Source organism: Bubalus bubalis, chromosome 6 (assembly GCF_019923935.1).
Source record: "Bubalus bubalis isolate 160015118507 breed Murrah chromosome 6, NDDB_SH_1, whole genome shotgun sequence".
In the NCBI taxonomy this organism is placed as follows: Eukaryota; Metazoa; Chordata; class Mammalia; order Artiodactyla; family Bovidae; genus Bubalus; species Bubalus bubalis.
This window is the reverse complement of record NC_059162.1, coordinates 92,787,839-92,810,390: the sequence shown is the minus strand read 5'-3', so window position 1 is coordinate 92,810,390 and position 22,552 is coordinate 92,787,839. Positions and strand designations below refer to the sequence as shown.

Genomic DNA, 22,552 nt, shown 5'->3' with positions numbered 1-22,552 from the left:
GCTTGGTTGCCCCTCGGTATGTAGGGTCTTCCCTGACCAGGGATCAAGCCCGTGTCCCCTAGACCACCAGGGAAGTCCTAGCCTCAGGTTTTCATAAAGAATTATACTTTTGATTATTAAATGAAAAAACATACATTTTCTTTTGGCTTTGAAGACCCATTGCAAGCCTTCCTTTTTTCCCCAGGAGACCTGGGTAGTTACATAAAATTCAGACATAATGTGCCTGGGAGAAATTAGTAGGCCAAGACCATACACTCTGCCCCAGGCCTCCCTGCATGTCTCCTGGGGTGAGGCCACGGTCCACCTCACTTAGTATTTGTAAGTTCCCAAACTCACTCCTAATCCCACGTCCCCAGCCCAAGCTCCAAAGGTGGGAATTATTCCTTTCCAAGCACAGCTCCCAAGAGCTTCATCCAATCCCTGAAGGGGTGACTGGGGGCTATAAATAGAGCCAAGCTGACTTAATCTCTCTGGTGTTTTTGAAAGATTAGAAAACAAAGAAGGGGCCCAGCTCTGATTGGTGTTTCGCTTGGGTTTGTCCCGGGAGGCTGCCCTGTGAGCAGACGTCAATTTTCTGGAGCCCCCCCTTGGAGTTCTAGGAAATGAACTCATGTCTTGGAGAGTCATCCAGGGACATGGCCTGCTGTGTTCCTCTGGAAGCATCTCAGAGAGACATAACATATATCTTCCCACCCTGAAGGATGCTGTGAGCCTTATTTTCCTGTTCAGTTGAAGCCCTCATCTTTCTGACTTTGCCTTAGTCATGTCTGCCTCCATTTCCCAGTTCCCTTTCCTGGTCACCCATAGTCTTGTTCTGTTTCAGCACTTGGTGGGCATCTGCTCTGAGCCAGAGCAAGGCTGAGGCAGCTGCTTTAACTTCCCTGCTGGTGTCTTCATTTTCTGCACAGCCTCTTAGAATCTCAGAGCTAGAAAAGGATGCCGAGAATGGCTATCCAGGGTGCTCTTCCGATCTGTCTGTCCTAAGATGATTGACGGCTGGATGCAGGGACCTTTATTCTCCTGCCTTCCCCACCGCACCCCTCCCCCTACCCTCCCTCCCCACCAGCTCTCAGTCCAACTCTGCCCAGAGAAGTTACTTAATAAAAGTGGGCTGAATGGGACCGAAGTGACTACACCCCTTCCCAGGGCATCCCATGCCTCCAGGCACATCCTGCCCACTCCACGCTACCCTGCTCTGATCCATCCTTCCCAAACCCACTGGCCTTCCCCTTCTCAAGTAGAGCAGCCACCCCCTCAGCATGGAATCAAGGTCTGTAAGGTTGAGCTCTACACCGTCCTGCCAGCCTCGTCTCCCAGAACCTGCCTCCAGAACTTTCTGCCTGTGCCCAGAAGCCTCCTCACTGGCCTCTGGGCCTTTGTGTTTCAGAACCACAGAGCTAGAAGGGATCTTGAAACCCACTGGGGAAAGAGGCCCGGGGAGGGGGCTGGCCCCTGGGAGCCGCACCCCAATCCCATAGAGCTGAGACCAGGGTCCCTGCGGGAAGCTCGTGACCTTCCCTTGCAGCCCCACTCTCTGACTGAGACATGGTGACAGCGATGTCCAACCACCCAGCTTTGCAAAAAAGCTTGCTCAGGGTTGAAAGCGACTGGGGGAAAAACCTCAAACCCAAAGTATCAATTTTCACCACGTGAAAAGCAGCTGAGAGCAGGGACTCCTCCTGGAACATTTGACTCTGACATGTGTGTCCAATCCAGGGCCCTGAGCCCCTGAGCAGGGGAGGCCGTTGGGGAGGGCGGGGGCTCCCCATGCGCCAAGACTCCTTCTACCACAGGGAAAGGCTGTTTCGAATCATAGGCTCCAAGAAATGATGACTCATAGGCACCAAATCTTAGAAATAGTGGATCTTAGACATGAAACTTCTCGAAATTCCTCTGCCCTTGGCTTCCAGGACATCAGCTTTCCTGGTTTTCCTCCTGCTTCAGCAGCTCTGCACCGTCCTCCAGGGTGGCTGTGGGCAAAGGCACGAGGCCTCGACACCTCGTGCTTGGCCATTTTCTCCGTGTCAGTGCCTCAAACCCGGCCCCAGTGCAACAGATGTCCCCGCCTCCCACGTATGCAACCAGCAAGCACTCAGCGCCTCCGCTGTGCGGGTCTGCTCTAGGCTCCAGGATACAGCAGGATGGTTTTTAAACAACTGGCCCTCCTGGAGCGTACTTTATTCCAGTGAGACAGAAATACACAGATAGGGTAATGTCAGGCACTAAGACAGGCTTTTAAGAGAGAGGGTCTGGGAGGGCCCTCTGCAGAGGTGTAAATGGAGCAACGGAAGGACTATCCTGACAGAGGCAGTGAGGAGGACAAGGTGCTGAGACAGGATCCTAAGGACATTTGGAGGACTGTATGGAGGCCAGCAGGCTGGAGCCAGGAGAGAGTTGGAGTGAAGGTCAGAGGCCCAACCTGTTCGTGGTGGGGTGGATCATGATGGGCCCACAGGCCACAGTGAACACTGGATTTTGTCAACCTATGACAGGTTGTGAGCAGCTTTATAAAGGATCCATCTGGCTGTTGTGCTGAGAACACACTGTAGGGAAGCAGAGAGAAAGCAGGTGACCATACTTGACTCTCAAGAGAGAGGTGATGGTGGTCTGTGTGATGGTGGAAGTGGCAGAGGGACAGGAGGCATACGGTTTAAGATATTACAGAGCTGCCAGAATTTGCTGAAAGATTGGATGCAGGATATGAGAGAAAAAGAGACACCAGACTAAGATGGAAGGACTGAGGAAAGCACAGATTATGGGGAAAATCAAGTGTTGAGCTTCAGATGTGCTCATTTTGAGATGCCTTTAGACAAGTGCATGGACGAATCTGGAGTGCAGGTGAGAGGTTTCTGCTGGAAAAAAAATTTGGCAGTGTCAGCGTACAGAAAGCGTACACCAACGTACTGAGGGAATCGCCAGGCAAGTAAAGGTAGCCACAGCAGACTCTGCCTGGATCTCTCTAACTCTTGACCCTGTGGGTGAGAATCACACAGCAGGAACAAAACTGCAGGTACTTCTGTGATCCTTACTTCATCACATATCTCAAAGGATTAACAGAACCTGGAGAATGGAAAAGACGGAGGGAGTGGTCACTTGATTGTACGAATGGCCCTTATTCACTGATGCCTTGTCACGCCTGGATACTGAGATGGCTGAGTGGTAAAGAATCTGCCTGTCGGTGCAGGGTGATGCAGGAGACTTGGGTTTGATCCCTGGATTGGGAAGATCACCTGGAGTAGGAAATGGCAACCCACTCCAGTATTCTTGCTGGAAAATTCCATAGACAGAGGAGCCTGGAGGGAGGGCTACAGTCCATGGGGAAACAAAGAGTCAGACAGGGCACAACGACTTTTTTGTCTTGACATTGCTATCCCTTCCCACCCTAAGTCTGGGCATGGCCACATGACTCATCTTGGCTGATAGAATGTTAGTGGACTCAGCAAAAGTAGAGACTTACAAAAACACTGGCATGTTTCTGTTTCCCTCTCTTGTTCCTCTACCTTCCTCATAAGAACATGCCCAGACTAGCTCTCTCTTGGAACCCCATTGCCACCATGAAATAAATCCAGGCCGGCCTGCAGGAAGATGAGGGAACATGAGGAGCACAGCTAGATCTAAGCCAAGATCATCCGTAGCAGCTCTTCCCCAGTGGAGCGGCCAGCTGCCTGCAGACACATGGGCCGGCTCAGCTGAGCCCCGTCCAAGTCTGCGGGAACTTCCATCTGACCTGTAGCCACGTGGTTGTTGTTTGAAGGCACTAGGTCTTTGGATGGCTTCTCACACAGCAGCAGCTAACTGATACAGAGGGCAAGGGTTACTCGAGAGAAAAAGAAAGGGAGACAGAGGGATTGTGTGCTGGGCATCTACCCCCATCGGGGACGAGAGGACTGCTTCTCCTTCACTCTAAGTCAAGAGAACTACTCAAAGACCTTGGCTGTGTCCTCTAGGATCTGTGGTGTAGGACCTGGTGCCTGACTCATGTCCAAAGGACCTGGGAAAGGCTGAACATCCACAAAGGGGGTGTGTGTGTGTGTGTGTGTGTGTGTGTGTGTGTTCCACAGGCCAATGTGAACTTTGTGGAAGGGACTCTGCCTAAGAGGATCACTGGAATGAGTGGTGGTGAGGTGTCCCCAGACACCAGAGGTCAGGGCTGAGGAGGGCATCCTGAGCAGCCAAATGGTGCAGGGAGTGTCTGAGTCAAGGGGATAACAGGTGAGAGATACCAGTGATAGAGGGGCACCAAAGAGCTCACAAAGGCTCCCCTGAAGAAATACAATCAGGAAGCACCTACCCCAGCTCACTCCACTTCCAGTGAAGGAGGACTTTGCTAGCCATCCCTCTCCCTCTCTGCTGTGCAGCCCCAGAGCTAGCAACAGGGAAGTAGATGGAGCAAGAAAGAAGGAAAAACCTCCTATGACCTTCTTCCACACTCCAATTTCCACGTCTGAATCAGCAAAAGGCTAGGACAGGATCCGTTTTAAATGGAATGAGTTTGGAGTTTTACTGTTAGGTTGGACTGGATTTCTTACTAGGTTTGTTTTGTTTTTTTTTTTTGGTTGTGCAGTGTGTCACATGGGATCTTATTTTCCCAACCAGGAATGGAAACTCTGCCCCCTGCATTGGCAGTGGGGAGTCTTAACCACTGGACCTCCAGGCAAGTTCTGGACTGGATTTCTTATATCTGAAATTGGCAAGAAAATGGGAGGGACCAGAAGAAGTCCACAGAGCAAGTTTAATGGGACACCCTGTTGAGCCCAATAAACTGTTTCCAATGTGGTGCTTCCCCGGGCTTGGTCCCAGCCCTGCTGTCCGTACCCACACTGTCCTGGGAGACCCCTTTGCCATCAGGGTCTTTTTAAGGCCTCTATCTGCTGTTCTCCCAATGTCCATCTCTGGCTCAGACTCCCCACAGGATTCAGATCCAGCAGCCAACCACCAGGAGATCCACACCTGCTCCACTCTGTCCTCTGGCCTGGTGACTACGCTGCTGTCCACTCAGGTGCCCAGGCCAGACACCTTCATGCCCTTGAAATCAGCAGCCCTACCCCCTCCACTTCTCCCCCCATCTCACCATCTCCTGCTGATTTTACCTCCTGCGTGGCCTTCAGTCTTCCTTCTTCCCCCAGGCCCGTGGCTACCACCTTGGCCCCGTCCCTTCCTCTGCCTTCCTTTCTGGCCGTGCACCCCCAATCCTATCCACCAGCACTCTGGAGGGCAGAGTAAGCCTTCTGAATTGGATCATGGCACTCCTATGTCTAAAACCCATTTCCTGTGGCCTTTAGGATAAAATGCGATTTTTGGTCTGGTTCCCAATGCTTTTTCATGGTCTGGCCCCAACCGACTCCTCCAACAATGACTGTCCACTTCCCCCTTTACATCTCAGGACCCGGAATGGCCCATGACTTCTCCCTACAACACTATGCCCAGCTCAGGACTTTTGTGCAGCTGTTGCCTTCCTGAGAAATGTCCTTACTGCATCCCCTTTGCCCACCTGCTCATCCCGTCCTGATGGGGATGGACAGTTCAGTGTGAGCCTGCAGGGAGCATGGAGTGGAGGGGGCAGAGTGTGGCCTCTTTGGCTGACCCTTTGTGATCATGAGTGATCAATAGAAGACCCTGAGCACCCGTCCCCACCCCCTCTCCCGCTCCTTGGGCGACAGGCAGGGCTGGGCCTGTGGAGTCAGCAGCCCCACCGGGTGTGGCATTCCCAAGCAGGGTGCTGGCCGCAGGGGGTTACCGAATGAGGTCCAGCAGGGGGTCAGCTGAGCTCATGATGGGCTTCCCGCTCTGCTCAGTTGTCTCCTTCTGGGCTGCGCCACCCGGATGGATGATGGAGACCATGATGATGCCCACGACGACCGCCACAAAGGTGGTCCACAGGTAGTATGCCACGGTGAGGATGCCCAGGCGGCTGGAGGTCTTGGCATCCAGGGAGGCGAGGCCGGACATCAAGCTGGAAGAGTGGTGGGTGTCAGCGTCTGTGGGTGGGCAGGCCAAGCACTCAGGCGCACCCACTCTCACCCCCTCCTTGCTCTACCCGGCACCCTCACAGAGCTCCTGGGAATGAGCTGGCATGGGGATCCTCCCACCCCTAATCCCCTGGCTCCATCGAGCCTCCCTCTGCTCTTTCCCCTTGCCCAGTGTCATCGGTCAAGCCCATTCATGCTTCTAGACTTTCCCACATGCTCTTTCTTTTGTTTTTTGTGCTCTTAGCAGCTCCCTTCAGTTGCCCAACTCCTACCCAGCAGATGAGACCAGGCTCAGTGCCACCTCTCCCCCAGAGTTAGGACCCCATTGGGGAGAGTCCCCACAACCCCTGGGCTCCTCTCTCATGACCCTGGTTGTCACTGTCTGTCTCTCTCATCAGATTGAGGACATGTGAGCAGAGGGGCAGGTCTGACTTCTCTGTTTCCTTTGTGCCCAGCATGAATTTTCGGTGCTGCCCCAGGCAGGTGGTTAGTGCAGGCTTTTGAATGAACTCATGACTGAGGCTGAATGAGGGAGTGAGTTAGAGCTGTGGGCTGGGAGTTGGTGATCTGGATCTGTGACCCAGGCGTCCATCTTTGGACGTCAGGAGCTGCATCTATAAAATGGAGCATGGTTAGATTTTCCCTGAGAGGTGCCACCCTGTGGCCGGCTTGGGTTAGCGCCCTGGCCCAGATTCTCCACGTGGGATGTTGTGAGAAGGGTCTTGTGGGTCTCATTCCTCTTGGCTCCTCCCCACCTCTGCCTGCCACCCACCAGAGCAGGTCAACCCTGGAGCTATTCTTCTCATGGCTGTTGGGGCGGGGGAGGGGGGCAGGGGGAGGTTGCGGGTGTGGGTGAGGGGGTTGAGGGTGTGGGAGGAGCAGGTGAGGTCAGTTAAGGAGATGCTTGCACTTTGCTTTGCTGCCAAAAGGATTTTTCCCCAAAGCCCTTTCATTCTTTCAGATAAAGGAAGTATTTGTCTGGTTTTAATCATGTAAACAAGAGCAGATAATCCCTTCCCATCCACCTCCTCTTATCATTAGACTGCAGCAGGCATCATGTAGCATCAGAGCTGAGCACAGAAAGCCTCTCCCCCACTGCAGGCTGTAATCGCTGCCTTTGAGCACCCTGCTCTTCGCTGTAGCAAAGGCCCGCTCCTCTTTTAAGACACAGTTTAAAGGTCTCCTCCTCCGGGAAGCCTTCCCTGACCATCAGACAGGGGTAAGACCCCTTTGCTGGGATCCCACTATCCCTGTGCTGTCCCAGTCCCACCTCACTAAACTGTCGACTATTTACTGAAAGCGCCTCCAGGGCTGAGCCTGGGTCTGATTCAATGCTGGGCCTGTGGAGCCAGAACCCACACTCCAGAACTGCTAGAGTGTAGTCTGCTGAGTGAAGGAGTGAATGAATGAATGAATGAGTCAATATTTACAATCACCATTCATGTCTCAGACCTTGTCTGCCAAGATACCATATGTTAGTGATGGGCTTAGGGTGGGTCTTAAATGTAAATCCTGAAGGGCTGGTAATGAGATTGAATGGAGAAATGAGGGGCTGCCCTGCAACATTATCCATGAGAGAGATTATTCCCAGACGAGGGCCAGCACATCAACCCGGGGCCAAATGGGCCTCTGACCGTAACAGACTCCTCCAGAGCCAAGGCCAACTACTGCAGGCCATAGGGAAGCCCTGGCCCTGAGCCAGGACACTAGTGGCTGGCTGGACCAGAACTCAGTCCCTAGCTCCACGCCTGTCCTCTTTCACCCATGTAGTTATTTAGTCCTTTAGTGTATGTCCTTGGAGAAGGGCAATGGCAACCCACTCCAGTACTCTTGCCTGGAAGATCCCATGGATGGAGGAGCCTGGTGGGCTGCAGTCCATGGGGTCGCTAAGAGTCGGACACGACTGAGCGACTTCACTTTCACTTTTCACTTCCATGCATTGGAGAAGAAAAAGGCAACCCACTCCAGTGTTCTTGCCTGGAAAATCCCAGGGACGGGGGAGCCTGGTGGGCTGCCGTCTCTGGGGTCGCACAGAGTCAGACACGACTGAAGCGACTTAGCAGCAGCAGCAGCAGTGCATGTCCACTCTGTGCCAGGTCCTGTGCCCACAGACAGAAATCAGAATCAGTCCCCCAAGCAGCTCCCGCTCTGGCAGCGGGGTGGGGAATAAGACAGACCTGGAGACTCGAGACAGAAGTGGACTCAAGGACATGATGTTTGCATCAGTACCACAAGGGAGGGAACAGGGACATGCTGTCTTCATTCGGAGGAGGAAGGGATCACTTCTAGCTAGGAGAAATAAGGAAGGGCTACCTGGAGGAGAGGGCACTGAAAGATGAAGAAGATTTGGAGATGGGGGCAGAGGTGCCAGGCAGTGGGACACCAGAAGCCAACAGGGAGGCCGAGAGGCTGGAAAGCGTGGGGACACTGTGGTGCTTAATGTGGTCAGAGCTCAGGTCATATTTTAGGTTGGGTGACATGGAGGGCAGAAGAGATGGACTAAGCTCAGGTGTGGGAGTGGCCTTGAGTGCCAGCCCAAGGAGAACACAGAGTAGGGCAGGGTTTAACAACAGATCTAGTAGGATTTGCTGGAAGTCTGAAAAGGGAAAGCTAAACATTCCTTAGGTCTAAGAACATGAAAGTAAACAAAGTATATAGGGAATAATATTTGTAAGAGCAACAACCTGCTGCTGCTGCTGCTGCTAAGTCGCTTCAGTCGTGTCTGACTCTGTGTGACCCCAGAGACGGAAGCCCACCAGGCTCCCCCGTCCCTGGGATTCTCCAGGCAAGAAAACTGGAGTGGGTTGCCATTTCCTTCTCCAATGCATGAAAGTGAAAAGTGAAAGTGAAGTCGCTCAGTCGTGTCCGACTCCCAGCGACCCCATGGACTGCAGCCTACCAGGCTCCTCCGTCCATGGGATTTTCCAGGCGAGAGTACTGGAGTGGGGTGCCATTGCCTTCTCCAAGAGCAAAAACATGGGGCCATCTTAAATCACTGAGGCAGATCAGATTAAGAGTTACAACCTATCCATGCAATAGGGTTCTATGAAGCCATTGGAAGTGATGGTTTCATTGGAAACGTGTTCCTATTTAATGTCAAGTGGGGAAAACAAAGTATGAGATAGTTTACCTTTCTACAGGGTGCCCTGGAGCTTCTGTGGTCCAGATAAACATAGATGTGCTTGAGGGATTGTGCAGGAGAGGGGTGTAGGTGAAAATCAGATCCCAGAAAGAACCAAGGGTCCCTCAGTAGGTCACCCCGAGGAAGAAGAAGTCTCACACGGGGTTAGTGCCCTCTCAGGAACAGACCAGATGTGGTAAGAAAGGGAGTGCCAGTTCTAGATACAGCCAGAGGGGGGACCCCTGACATGGGGGCTCTGGAGAAGAGAGGGCTAATGGATAAAATGGAAAGAATTCCTTCACCCGGGACCCAAGTGATTCCGCTCTGGAGTTGTGCTCCCAGCGCCTAGCATGGAAAAGCTTTCCCTACTGGCTGAAGAGAGGTGGGAGCAGCTGTGAACTGCTGACAATATGACAGAGCAGACCCTCGCCTCCCCTCCCCAGGCCGACAGTGTATCAGAGCAGACCCTCGCCTCCCCTCCCCAGGCCGACAGTGTATCAGAGCAGACCCTCGCCTCCCCTCCCCAGGCCGACAGTGTATCAGAGCAGACCCTCGCCTCCCCTCCCCAGGCCGACAGTGTATCAGAGCAGACCCTCGCCTCCCCTCCCCAGGCCGACAGAGTATCAGAGCAGACCCTCGCCTCCCCTCCCCAGGCTGCTGCCAGCAGTACTGGGGTGACCACAAGTGACAGCAGAGGCCGAGGAGAACAGGAGCTGAGTGCGGGAGGCCTGGATTTCACACGAGACAGCGGCCACTCCTGGAACTCACAGTCACAGGAAAGGAAGTTCAAGGTCCTGCCGTTCAGCTGGAGGGGGCTCCTTGAGGTGTAGACTTTGAGGCCAAGCCATTAAAGTGGCCTTTCTGAGAACCTACAGGCTGGGGTGGGGTGGTCTGCATGGAGCGTTAGGTCACATGGTCATGCAGAGGGAAAAAAACAAGAAAATTTACCAGTAGCTGTCTTTGGGTGGTGGGATTATGGGCAATTTCTGTTCTGTTTTTATTGTTTTTCCACATTTTCTATTATTTCTAGAATGAGCATGTCTTGCTTGTGCGATGAAAAACACAACCTCAAGTACCAGCAGCCAGAGAGACCATAATTTGTCTGGACCTTAACTGTCCCCAAACACCTGAACATATACCTCACTGGATCCTTAATCTCCTGTGTCAGTGTTGCCTGATGGGATGATAAGGTGAACCACTCTGTAATGTAAAATTTTTTAGTAGTCACAGTAAAAAAAATAAAAGTCAAAAGAAACAGGTGATGTTCCTTTTTGGTGGAATTAACTTTAATATTTTAATCTAGTATATCCAAAATATTATCCTTTCAATGTGTAATCAATAGAAAAAGCTCAGAAAAACTACTTCTGGTTTAAAATTTTTAATTTAAATCAACTAAAAACAAGAAGTTCAGTTTTTCTGTTGCACTTAGCCACATTTCAAAGGTTCAGCAGTCACTTATGACTAGGGACTGCCTTATTGGGCTGCATAGTTTAAGTTACAGATAAGAAAAATAAGGGGGTGGAGATGATTGACCAAGCTGCCCAGCTAGTCAGCTGTAGAGTTAAAATTGGGACAGGGGTTTGGGGTTCAACCCTGTGGGGTTTCCCTTCTCCCACAGTGACTCCCCATGGTACAGATCTGGTTTAACTCCTATGGAAGTAAATGGCCTTCCAGATTTGGCTAATCATAATTTTAGTGTGATTCAGTCCATGTAATACCTCTTTAGTTCAGCTCTCAGAGTTCTCAGGTCTCAGAGACCTGCCCTGTGGCCACTGCCCTCAGATTTGTGGTAGTGAGCTCCCCATCTTTGGAGGTATCCAAGTGGAGGCTGGGTGGCCACCTGTTGGAATGCTAGATCAAGGCTTCCAGACTTAGTGGGAGATTCCAGGAGGTTGACTTCAAATATTCCTTCTGGCTCTGTGATTTATAGTGAGGGAAGACTAGGTAAACTTGCCTTCCCAACTCCCAGAATGGGGGTGCTCCTGGGAACCCCCACATCCTCAAGGGCCCTGGAAAGAGCTTCAGGAAGCCCAAAAGTCTGGGACTCCCTCCTAAGCCATCTGGCCACCGCGCTGGGCCTGAGATTGTGTTTCAAGAGATTGATGTGATTGGGGAGCTCACTGGACCCTGGGCCCAGCCTGTTGCAATCTGGTAATCTGGTAATTGCTCCACTTGCAGGGGTAGGGAAAGGGAGGTGCTGTTGCCAGGCTCCTCCAGGAGGGAGAAAAAGGCTGCTGCTAACCCTCATCTGTTCTCATGCACACCCCTGAGGTGAGTATCGTGACCCTATATAACCAGAAGAGGTATCCACTGCTCCCTGCACACTTCACTGTGGAGGGCGGACAGACTGCTCAGACTGCTGGGGGCCCCGCCCTGTCAGAAGTCCATGGTGGCTCCCTTTGGCCCTCAGGAACTGTCCACACTCCTTCCAGGCCTTAGAATCATTCTTCTCCTGATTGGTACCTCTCTGGCCACCCCATTCTCACTGCTGCTCCTTGAACCACCCTTGCTCTGGTTGTTCCTTAAGCCTGGTACCCCCTACCCCACCCCACGCACATCTCTCCAACCCAACCAGTTTCCAGCTCAGAGCTCACTTCCTCTGGAAAGCCTTCCCTGATTATGGCCATCTCATTCACTTCCCCAGGGCACCCGGTACTTCCCAGTTTGTTCCGGGGCACTCTGCTGGCACACTCACCTCTGAATCCCCAGGGACCACCCAGCTCTGGCACTGGGCAGGCTGGCAGGAACACATGCTGAGTGGCGCAGTGAACAGTGAGGGAACGCTGCTGCCTTGCCCCTGCCCTCCCTGCTTTTTTTCTGGTTCTCTCCTGCTGTTACCCATTTTTCCAGCCTCCACTCAGTACCTCCTCCTTCTGAGGGCCTCCTGAGCCCACCAGACCAGGCCAGGCAGCTCCTGGTTGCCTGCACACAGCCCTCACTGTGTGGGAGGCTAGGGCAAGTTCCGGAGCCTCTGTGTGCCTCCTTTCCCACTGGACGATAAAATAGGGATGTGCTCAGTCACTCAGTCCGGAGAAGGCAATGGCAACCCACTCTAGTACTCTTGCCTGGAAACTCCCATGGACGGAGGAGCCTGGTGGCTGCGGTCCACAGACTCGAACACGACTGAAGTGACTTGGTAGCAGCAGCAGCAGTCACTCAGTCATGTCTGACTCTGTGACCCCATGGACTGTAGCCCACCAGGCTCCTCTGTCCATGAAATTTTCCAGACAACGATACTGAAGTGGGCTGCTTTCCTTTTCCAAAATGGGGGCAGTGATAGTTTACTGTGAGGGTTAGTCTAGGTTTAGAATAGTGACTGGTACATAGCAAGTAGTCAGCACATTCCAGTTACTAGCATACCTCTGTGCTGTCATTGAATGTTCCATGGCCACCTGCCCGAGCAGACCATGAACTCCTCTAGGGAAAGGCAGAATCTGGTTCAGTTCTAGGTCCTGAGAGCTCAGGGCCTGGCCTGGCCTGGGTGCAGGTTTGCTGGTGTGTGTGTGTGTGTGTGTGTGTGTGTGTGTGTGTGTGTTAAGCCAGGGTGAAATTCTAGACAAGATTGTGATAGGGGGTGACTTCTGAGCTCTGATGACCATGAGCACCCACTGTGGGTTCTGGAGAACAAATCACCAGCACCAGCCTCGTTTCCCTTGCCAGGTTTAGCAAAGTGCCCCTGGCACTGTTTGTCCGTGTGACATTGAGGTATTGGCACAGGGTCTCCTGAGAACGGTGAGAATGATTATCGCAGGCAGAGCCCTCTTTTGAGTGCTGAGAACCCAGGAGGGCCTCTGGAGCTGTGCTTTGGAGCTCTCCCTTTAGCCCTCTCCTTCCCGGTTGTTTTTATCAATGGCTTGGCCAAGGGCACTGACAGCATGTGGATCAGATTTGAGGAGGATGGGAAGCTGGGAGGAACAGCCAATGTACTGGATGAGGGAGTTGGAACCAAGCAGAACTCAGGCTAGTTTAGACTGACATGATGAAGATGAACACGGACACATGCAGAGCCATACTTGGCTTCAGCACTCCAGAGAGCACAAACACTGGGGTGGAGGAGGGCTGAGCCCCAGCAGCAGCACGCGGAAGCGGGATTTGGGGGGTTTGTTTGCTGCCAGCTTGGTGAGTCAATGGGGAATGAGGCTGCCGAAGGGCAGCCTGTGTAGCTAGAAGCCTGGAGGGCTTGCCGAAGAGGCTACAGACCTGCCCTTGATGTTGAGACCCACAGGAAAAGGGACAAAGGAGGGAGGTGTGTGCCCTAGAGTGGGCAGCTGGGGTAGGTGGTGGGGGACAGTGATGCCAGCCTAGAGGGCGGGGGCTGTGGAGCACAGCAGAGCAGACCTGGGAAACACTGGGATCTATGGGAAAAGCCATGGGGAAGCAGAGCTTGGCTCAACCGCAGGAATAACTTTCTAGAAACAGCTGTCCTGCCCTGGAAGGGACCTCCTTGAGAAGTAGTGAGCTCCTAGTCACAGGAGGTGTGCAAGCAACTTGCTCAAATCACATAGTGAGTAAGTAGATTTGAACTAGTGAGTAGATTTGGTTTACCAGCATGACAACATCCACAATCACAACATCCTGCCCTGGGAAGTTAAAGACAGGAAGGAGCCAAGTCCTTGGGCTCTGGCCTCGGCTGACCTAGTCAGGGAAGCTCTACTAAGCTGGCCCCTGGGTGCAGCTGCAGGCAGTTCACCCAACAGGCAAAAGATGGAGGCATCCGGGGGTCCGTGGGAGTCCCGTCAGCCCTACCAAGTATTCAGGTCTTTTTCCTTCCCCTGAGCAGACCGTAGGCCCGGCAGCTGACAGCAAGTGCCACGTTAGTACTGAATTACACTTCCCAGCTATCGCGGCCACACCCCCACCCTCAAGCCAAACTTCTTCTGGGACCTAAGGCAGGATGCCTAGGCTCCCACTTGGCTAAGGTCTAGGTCTTCTGGCTCCAGCACCCCCTTCCCAAGGGTGGGAATTACTCTATCATCTTTGTTTGCATACCTCAGAGGACAGAGAACTCACTACCTCCACTGTGAGCTAGTTATACTTATTAGTATGACGTCTGCCTCCAGGGAAGAGAATTTCTACACTGAGCCCAGCCCTGCCCCCCTGGAGCCACGCAGACCAAACCTCTTTGGTTCCACTGTAGATTCCATGGGACCAGGGTGGGTGGGAAGGTGGGGACGAAATTCAGGGCTCAGAGTGTGGGAGGCGGGGTGAGAGAGGGGGGAGTAGGGGTGGCAAGAAGACAGACATGGATCTGAGGGGATGTTGCTGTGTCCCCACCTGCCTTCTGCAGGTTCCTCTTCCCAGGCCCCTAGCCACAAGAAGGGGATGGATTGGGAACCTGCAAATAACAAGCTTGAACTCGGTCAAAAGCAAAAGCTTGGAGATCTGCAGTTGCAGCCCTCAAGAGCTCATGTCTGACCATATGTCAGTCTCAACCACTTTGCACTGGGAAGGCTGCATTCCCAAGAGCAGTAAGGGTCCGTCCAGTTTCCAGTCCCCTACCCCTCTATTTTCCGTGAAGCAAAGAATGTCAGGGGGAGGGAGCCAATGTTCCCACAGGTAACTGTGACTCAGCTCTATGGTCTCAGGTAGTCACGTCCACCATTGGAAACAGCTTTCCTGGGACAACGTCATAACTGTTGACCAGCGCCCCCATGCCATGTTTAGGAGGGAGAGAAAGCACCCACCCAGAGGATATGGGAACACAGGTTCCCTGCCTCCCCTCCCTCTACCAGAGGGGCGGCTAGTGTCTAGTCCAGCTGGGCCCACCTGCCCCAGGCTCTAAACTTCCCTCCCCATACAGTGGATGTCCACAGAGGAGAGTAGCAGGAGCTTTTTCAAGACCTCACCCACCTCCCCAGACTCACATAGTTCCCCAGAATGCCCCATGTTGAACACTTGCTCTGCATGCCATGGGCTCCTAAAAAGGAAGGAGGAGGGTTTGTGGTCCTCAGGTGGGTGGAGAGACCTGCAGAGTCGACATCACAAAGCCCTGGGGCGTGGTTGGGTTGAGAGAGGCCAGAGCAGGGATCTAGCCCAGCCTGGGAATCCCATAAGAGGTGGCTGCTGAAAAGATCCTGGAAGGATAGGTAGGAATTCTCTAACTGGAAGGGGGAAAGAGCCTGGGAGTCTGCAATGGGTGATAAAATCTGGAAGTTTTTTGGAGTCACCAAGCTGATGGTCTGACCCCACCCGTAGCCCACAGCTGGGCTTTGTTTCCCCTCCTGATGAGTAAGGTGATCAGCTGACTGGGCAAGAGGGCCAAAGAGTGATCCCAGGGCTCCCATCAGAGAGGTCAACAGAGCTCTGCTAAGAACAGTTGCCCCATGGCTTGTGGGGCAGAGTTCAGAAGTGCAGGCCGCCCATTCCTCCTGCCTCCCTCCCACTGACTGTCTACCCTGGAACGCCCCGGGCAACTGCCCCCTGCAGACTGGCTCTCAAGCCAGACTTCAATGGCGGCTTGGCCCAGGACCATCTCCAGTAAGTTAGAACGTGGGTGTTTGGGAGTTGTCTGCCAAACTAGAGTTCCTCAGGAAGGGGGAGAAGGGAGGGTTGAGTTTCTTTGGCCAAACAAGACTTCCTCATTCTGAGAAAAATCAGTCTAAAATTCTTACAATAGAAAAGCAATACATATACATGTGCACACATACACTCACACAATACACGTGTGTAAAGACCTACAGCACACCTTCATGTGCTAACCCACACACCCGTGGATTCCTCTGCTACGATGTGGAGCTAACAAGACATTCTGCCCTGTTCAGCATCAGTGAGTCACAAACACATGGATTCAGTTTTCCTTGAGTGATGCCTGGTTGAAGACGTTGAAGAATGAGGGGAGAGGAGAGTTTGGCAAAAAAACAAGTGGAGATTTGGAGGCCCTAGCTGGATCCAGATGCTGATTTGACCCACCCCAGGTTCCTTGCATCACTCTTGTCTGGGGATGTGTGAAAGGCTTAGATGACCTCCCAACATTAGAAGCAAAGTCCAATCTCATTGGGGCCAAAACGGTCCCCCTTCCCCATAGCACCTGCTGGGAACTTCTTCGTAACTTTGCAGATAGCATTGTGTCTATTTTATGGTCGAAGTGAAGAGTGTGGTGAATAACAGATGTTGGGGTAAATCCGAGGGCTTCCTTCATGGCTCAGACAGTGAAGAATCTGCCTGCAATACAGGAGAACCGGGTTTGATCCCTGGGTTGGGAAGATCCCCTGAAGGAGGGCATGGCAACCCACTCCAGTATTCTTGCCTGGAGAATCCCCATGGACAGAGGAGCCTGGCAGGCTATAGTCCATGGGGTCGCAAAGAGTCCAACATGAGTGACTAAGCACAGCACAGCAGTGAGGTATCTTCCAAGAACATAAAGGAACAGAAAGTTGCCAGTATTTTTTGGGTTAAATCATAAATGTAAACTGGGTTAAATAATAAATGTAAAGCGAAAGAGATCAGGGCAGCAACAAGTGATATTACAGGGAGAGAATGGGAAAGGAAGGCTCCAAAGGCTTTACTTTTCTAATGAAAGAAGGTGTAATTAGCATGGAATCAGTCAGCAATGGAGCACAGAGAAGACAGCAGAGAGTGGTAGGGTCCTTAGCACCGTCCAAGTACAATGCCATGGCAGGTCCTAACCATCAGACTACTAGTTCCTATGCCAGTGTAACATGAGGCAGAGCTTTCTAAATTTTGTCTGAGGCTTCTGTGTTCCTTGCAGTTGAGTTCGTTTTTAGAAGAATTTTTCAAGCGGCAATTGTAAGGCAAGAAGGCACACATTATGTTGGGGAAGAGAGAGACTTGCAGTTTGGTGGGAGTGCCCCTCCTTGAGACCTTAAGATCTGCCGAGTTATGGAAAGGGGCACTAATTTGCACGAGTCTCAGGGGCCTTCCGAGAAAAAAGAGACTAAGACCCCAACCCCTGTTTCTTGTAATTTGAAGTTAGAATCAGGGTTTACTAGGGCGCCCATGACCAAGGTCTGTCAGCACTAAAGACCTCCAGGGCTAACTCATCATGGGGGAGAATGGACTGAGGGCTCAACCGCAGTGAGCTAATCTCAGAGCATGACTGAAGTTGTTTTGAAGAACCACGATTGAACTCTCTGGTATGACCCAGGAGCCAGAACTGAGTATCCCTGTGGCTTGAGCAGGTACATGTACCTGCAAAGGGCCATGTTTAGGCTTGAACCAATCCGTACAGGACCTGGGCTCAACAGTAACACTATGTGGAAGGAACCAGAGCAACAAGACTAGTGGCAAGATCAGCTGTTCCAGTTCTCTTTTTACCTACTAATACTTATAAGCTGATCTTGGCCAATGGGTGCAGGCCTCAAAAGGAAGAAAATGGGCTTCCTGCTTGTGCATATTCAGTCCTCAAGTCAGTACATAGAGCAAAAACCATTCATAATTAAATTTGCCCTTGAAGATCCCTTAAATTGTTCATAAAGTTCCGGAGGCATATACTTTCATTTAAGACAGTTTTCCTCCCAGTTTTAGGTTGTTGTTTCTTCAGGTGATCACCAGCTGAAGCAGACAGAATTCACTTGGAGGCCATGATGTGAAAAAGAAACCATACAATCCTCTCTTCATGGCCTAGAATCACCGCAGCCATGTGGGGAGATGCTCACTCTACAAGACACGTGGGAACTGAGACTGGCTTAGAGTGAAGCGGACCCAGCTCCCCCACGGTACAGGCACCCAGCTCTTTGAATGGGGGAAGCCATTTGTCTCCTTTAAATTATTTTCTCTCTTTTTCATGCCACATGTAATTGAATTCACTAAATTTAAATGCATGTAGGATGGAACTCCACCACCTGGGCCCTGAAGACTAAAAATGGCAAACCTAGACACATGCTGGTTATACCGTTAAATAATTGTCCTGCCAGCAAACATTTAACCAGTGAGGTCCCCAAGTAATGAGCCTATAGGGAGAAATGCTCTGGCCAGAGGCTGTGTGCATTTGTCCTCCTTAGCAATTGTATTTACCCCTGTGGATGAACAAATTGACATTTGGTTTATTTGGTTGCTTCTTGCAGGTATCAGAGGACAGGCATGACCAGTTCAGGGGCTCAGATGAGGTTGAGTTTCTGAATCAGTAAGCCAAGGACCACACCCTGGGCCTGGTGAATTCACTATTAAGAAAGACAAGAACAAACATTCTCAGGAAAAAGAATAGGGGCAGAATTAGGGATGTGGAATGATAGGATTTTTTGTTGTTATCCACAGTGTTTGTAATTTGCTTATGTAACTTTTAAAAGTGCAAACCATTTTAAAAAGATAACTCTGAATCATTGTCCAAGGGTCAGTTCAAATGTTGGTCATAAACCTTGCCTGAATTCTGCCTCAACTTCCTTCCACTGCTCTTTGTTCATTTAAAAAGCATTTCTTAGGCACATACAATGTACCAGACCCTGTGATGTCCCTGAGAGAAAGACAAATTCATATTCTTCAGGATCCTTTTTATGGTAAGGAGGTTGTCTGTGTTCAGAAGAAATTCCTTGATGAGCCACTAGGACCAGAAGCTGGGCAGCACCTCCACCCAACCCCACTCCAGGAACAGGGCGTGAGTGGAGATGACTTTTAAAGACAAGGAGCCTAGGATTTCTGGCTGGTCTTGAAGGGGTAGAGAGATGGAAGGTATGCAGACAGAAAACAGGTGGACACACCCCAAGGTGACCCCTAGTGATCCATGCCCTTGTGTACATAGAGGGGGACTTAATTAAGAGGTGAAGAGGGCATTCGTGGGAGGGGAGCAGCCTGAGCAGAGGTGGTATGTGGCATGCTTGGAATCTAACAAGGGGACCAGCCTGAGGCCAGGGGCTTGGTGTAGGGAAGGGAGGCAGATTCTCCAGGAAGAGGGGAATGGGTGCCAGGCTTTGGGAGCCCGACTTGCAGATTACTGGAATTGAAGCAAATGTGCCTTGATGTGTATCCTTGCACTGCCCTGGAGCAATTTACATGTCAGGAAGCCTCTGTCTCCTGGGGGTACAGCTTGGAGGCCCGGGAACTGAAGAACAGCCCTAAAGCCAGGCTCTTTAGCTATTCAGCCAGAAGTTCTGATCCCAAGTCATCAGGGTTTCTTTTCAAACCATTAGAACACTTGTGGAACTTTTAAAACAAACCTTTTTGGGCCCTTTGGCAGTTCTGGTTCAGCAAGCCGGGGATGAGGCCTGACAGTTAAACTTTCAAGACAACTTTGGTGATTTTGCTCTGTCCTGAGTGACAATCCCCAAACCAGGATGGCTGCTCCTTGAGGACAGAAATGCCTGGCCCTGGGCTGGCCGAGAGCAAGAGCTCAGGGAACCATGGGTGATGGATGGACAGATGGATTACAGACCAGTTGAAGCTAAAGGAAGACAGGCTCAGGGATGGAGCAGGTAGGGGCTCAGAACTGTGTCATTTTCCCCCAAGAAAGTTTAATTCTCTCTTAAAAGGAAAGTTTTAAAGCACTTTCATTTTTCAGTGTCATGGTTGCTCTGCACCAGCCCAAACTGTATAATATAAACACATGAAACGTAAACACGCACTGGCTTTTCTCAAGTTAATACCACATTCCATTTTCAGCCAAGAGAAAGCACTTGAATCTGGTGGAGTGAGAGCCTTTGAGAGCCAGGACTCAGAGAGCTGGATGGGCTTGAAATCACTGGGTAGCCTGGGTAAACTGAGGCCCAGGTAAACCTACCTGCCCCAAGATCGCATAGTGATTTGTGGCAGAAGCTGGGCTAGGACCCAGGCCTTTGATTCTGACTTCAGGATTTTTTTTTTTTTAGTTAAATAACTTGCCCAAAGTCACACAGCTAGGAAATGGCAGAGCCAGGATGTGAACCCAGGTAGATCTGCCTGACTCCAGGGCCCATGCAAGGGCCACTTCATTTGAAGTGTTTCTGTTATGAGTAAGAGGCCACACCCTGGCAGTGAGTAAGGTCAACAGCAAAGGGTGACGTTATTGCTATTGCTAAGTCACTTCAGTTGTGTCCGACTCTGCGTGACCCCATAGACGGCAGCCCACCAGGCTTCCCCATCCCTGGGATTCTCCAGGCAAGAACACAGGAGTGGGTTGCCATTTCCTTCTCCAATGCATGAAAGTGAAAAGTGAAAGTGAAGTCGCTCAGTCATGTTCGACCCTCAGCGACCCCATGGACTGCAGCCTTCCAGGCTCCTCCATCCATGGGATTTTCCAGGCAAGAGTACCGGAGTGGGGTGCCTTAATATTGCTATACAACTGGGGAAAAGGAAACAAAAAAACAGAGTCCTGTGTTCCTCCGGCAGCATGTTTATTTGGCTGTCGTGTAATTGTCTATTTCCTCATCGGTCCCCCTCACAGCCTGTGAGCTCCTCGTGAACAGAACCTCATTCATCTCTGCATCTACAGCACTCGGTACAGGGCCACATGCCAGAAAGTGCAATTGTTGAACTCATTAATCCACTCAGCAAGTATTAATAAGCACTTATAGCGCGCCAGGCATTTGACAAGTTCCTGGGTGGAACCTCAACAGAATATTGCCTCTGCCTTCACAGAAAGTATAGTCCAGTGGAAGACAAACAAGTTAACAATGAAATACATATAGAATAATAATACATAGTAAGTGCTAAGCAAGAAAAGGAAGAGAGCATGATGGGGGAGAGTGAAGGTGGTAGTGAAGGAGGATGGCTGGGGAGGGCCTTTCTAAGGCAGGGACATGGAAGTTGAGATCTAAAGGAAGAGAAAGGGGAAGACATGAAAAGTGCTGGGGAAGCAGGCTCCAGGCAGAAGGGAGGCCCTGAGATGTGTGGAGACCCTGAGATGCGGAGGGTTTGGTTTGCTTACAGAACTAAGAGGCCAGGATGCTGGAGTGAGTGAGGCACGATACGAGGTGGAGCACAGGCTGGGAGGACCCTGAAGGGCCTCCTAGTTAGGTTAAGGATCTGAAGTTTATACTAAATGCCATGGGAGCCATTGAAGGGTTTTAGGTGAATGAATGGCATGGCCGGATGGGCTTTTCATGAGACCGTTCTGGACACCAGGTGGAGAACAGATGGGAGGGCAACAAAAACCCAAGCCTGGAGACCAGTGATGTCACAGTGGAGTCTGCACCTGTGGTGGGGATGATGATGGGTTCTAGTTGTGGGGAAGAATCAGCTGGAGTCGCTGATGGATGAGCTGGGGTGGGGAAGAAAATAAACACAGAGGCTTGAATAACTGGGTAGGTGGAGTTGCTGCTTACTGACAAGCAAAAAACAGGAAAAGGGGTGGGTTTACAGGGTAAAATCTCATGTTGATTATGCTAAATTGAAATCCTTGTGAAATATTAAGTGGCAATGTCCCAGGTGGCGCAGTGGTAGAGAATCTGCTTGTCAATACAGAAAATGCAGGAGACGTGGGTTTGATCCCTGGGTCAGGAAGATTCCCTGGAGCGGGAAACGGCAACCTGCTCCAGTATTCTTGCCTGGGAAATTCCATGGACAGAGGAACCTGGTGGGCTACAGTTCATGGGGTCTCAAAGAGTCGGACATGACTGAGCACACACATACACACACACAGTGTCAGGTAGGTAGTTTGAGTAATTCTCAGAAGCGAGGTCGGGGAGGGAGATCTATAAGCTGGGCTTATAGGTGGTATGCTAAAGTCATGAGGACAGAAGAGAAAAGTCCTGAGGAATTGCAACATTCAGAGGTTGATTAGAGGGGGATGAAACTGGGATGAAAGGGCAGAGAGCAGCCAAAGCTAGAAGGAGTAAAGTCATAGGGAGGAGTGTTTTGAGAGGGAAGGAGTGACCAACCATTGTATCAAGTGTGTGAAATGTGAACAGGTCATGCAGAGCAAGAACTCAGAGTGTCCTTTGGATGTAGCAATAGGGAGGCTACCAATAACCTTGACAGATTCCCTGACTCAGCAAATGACTCAAAAGATGCATGAAGAGGAGGCAGCCACTGAAGAGGGTTGAGGAGTCAGGGAAGGCTTCTGGAGGGGAGTGGCCTTTTAGCAGAGCCTTGAAGGTTTCCTGAGAGACCCAAATGCTGCCTGCAGGAAGCTGAGCTGAGCTTGGCAAGGCCTCCTACAGGCAGCAGAAAACACCATTAGCTGGCCTTTAGATAATGGGGGACCATTATCTCTGCCACCCTAGAGGGGCAAGGAGGAGGAGCTGGCTCCCTCCTCAGCAATAGGGAGGCTGAGAAGGCTAATGACCCTGCCCAGGGGAACAGAGCCCCCTACATCCAGGAGCCACCTGAATCCAGGATTCAGAGGCTTGTCCACTTCCCTCCCTGCACACAAGTCCGAGGAGGTGAGGCTTCTAAACCCATGGTCTCAGACTAAAGGGCTCTTGGACACCATCTAGAGCCACCAACTCATTATACAGCTGAAAATTCCGAGACCTAGAGAGGACCAGGGCCTTGGTCAAACTCACCAGCACATCTGTGTTAGAGACCAGGTGACCTCCAAGGATTTGCACTGGCCCTCACCTTAATGGGTAAAAACTGAATGCTTTAACTTGGC

General features: G+C 51.4%; 1 protein-coding gene across 3 annotated transcripts in view; it reads right to left on the bottom strand.

Annotated features, from left to right (window-relative positions):
• The window catches only part of SLC1A7 (solute carrier family 1 member 7), a 58,618-nt gene that overhangs the window by 21,609 nt on the left and 14,457 nt on the right, over positions 1–22,552 (bottom strand). For 2 of the 3 annotated variants that reach the window (XM_025288717.3, XM_006063806.4), the window contains exon 3: positions 5,738–5,953. In XM_025288717.3, the coding sequence (XP_025144502.3) occupies positions 5,738–5,953 (216 nt within the window). Of the gene's footprint in view, positions 1–5,737; positions 5,979–22,552 lie in introns of all 3 variants that reach the window. The other variant, XM_044945005.2, reaches the window with a different exon arrangement.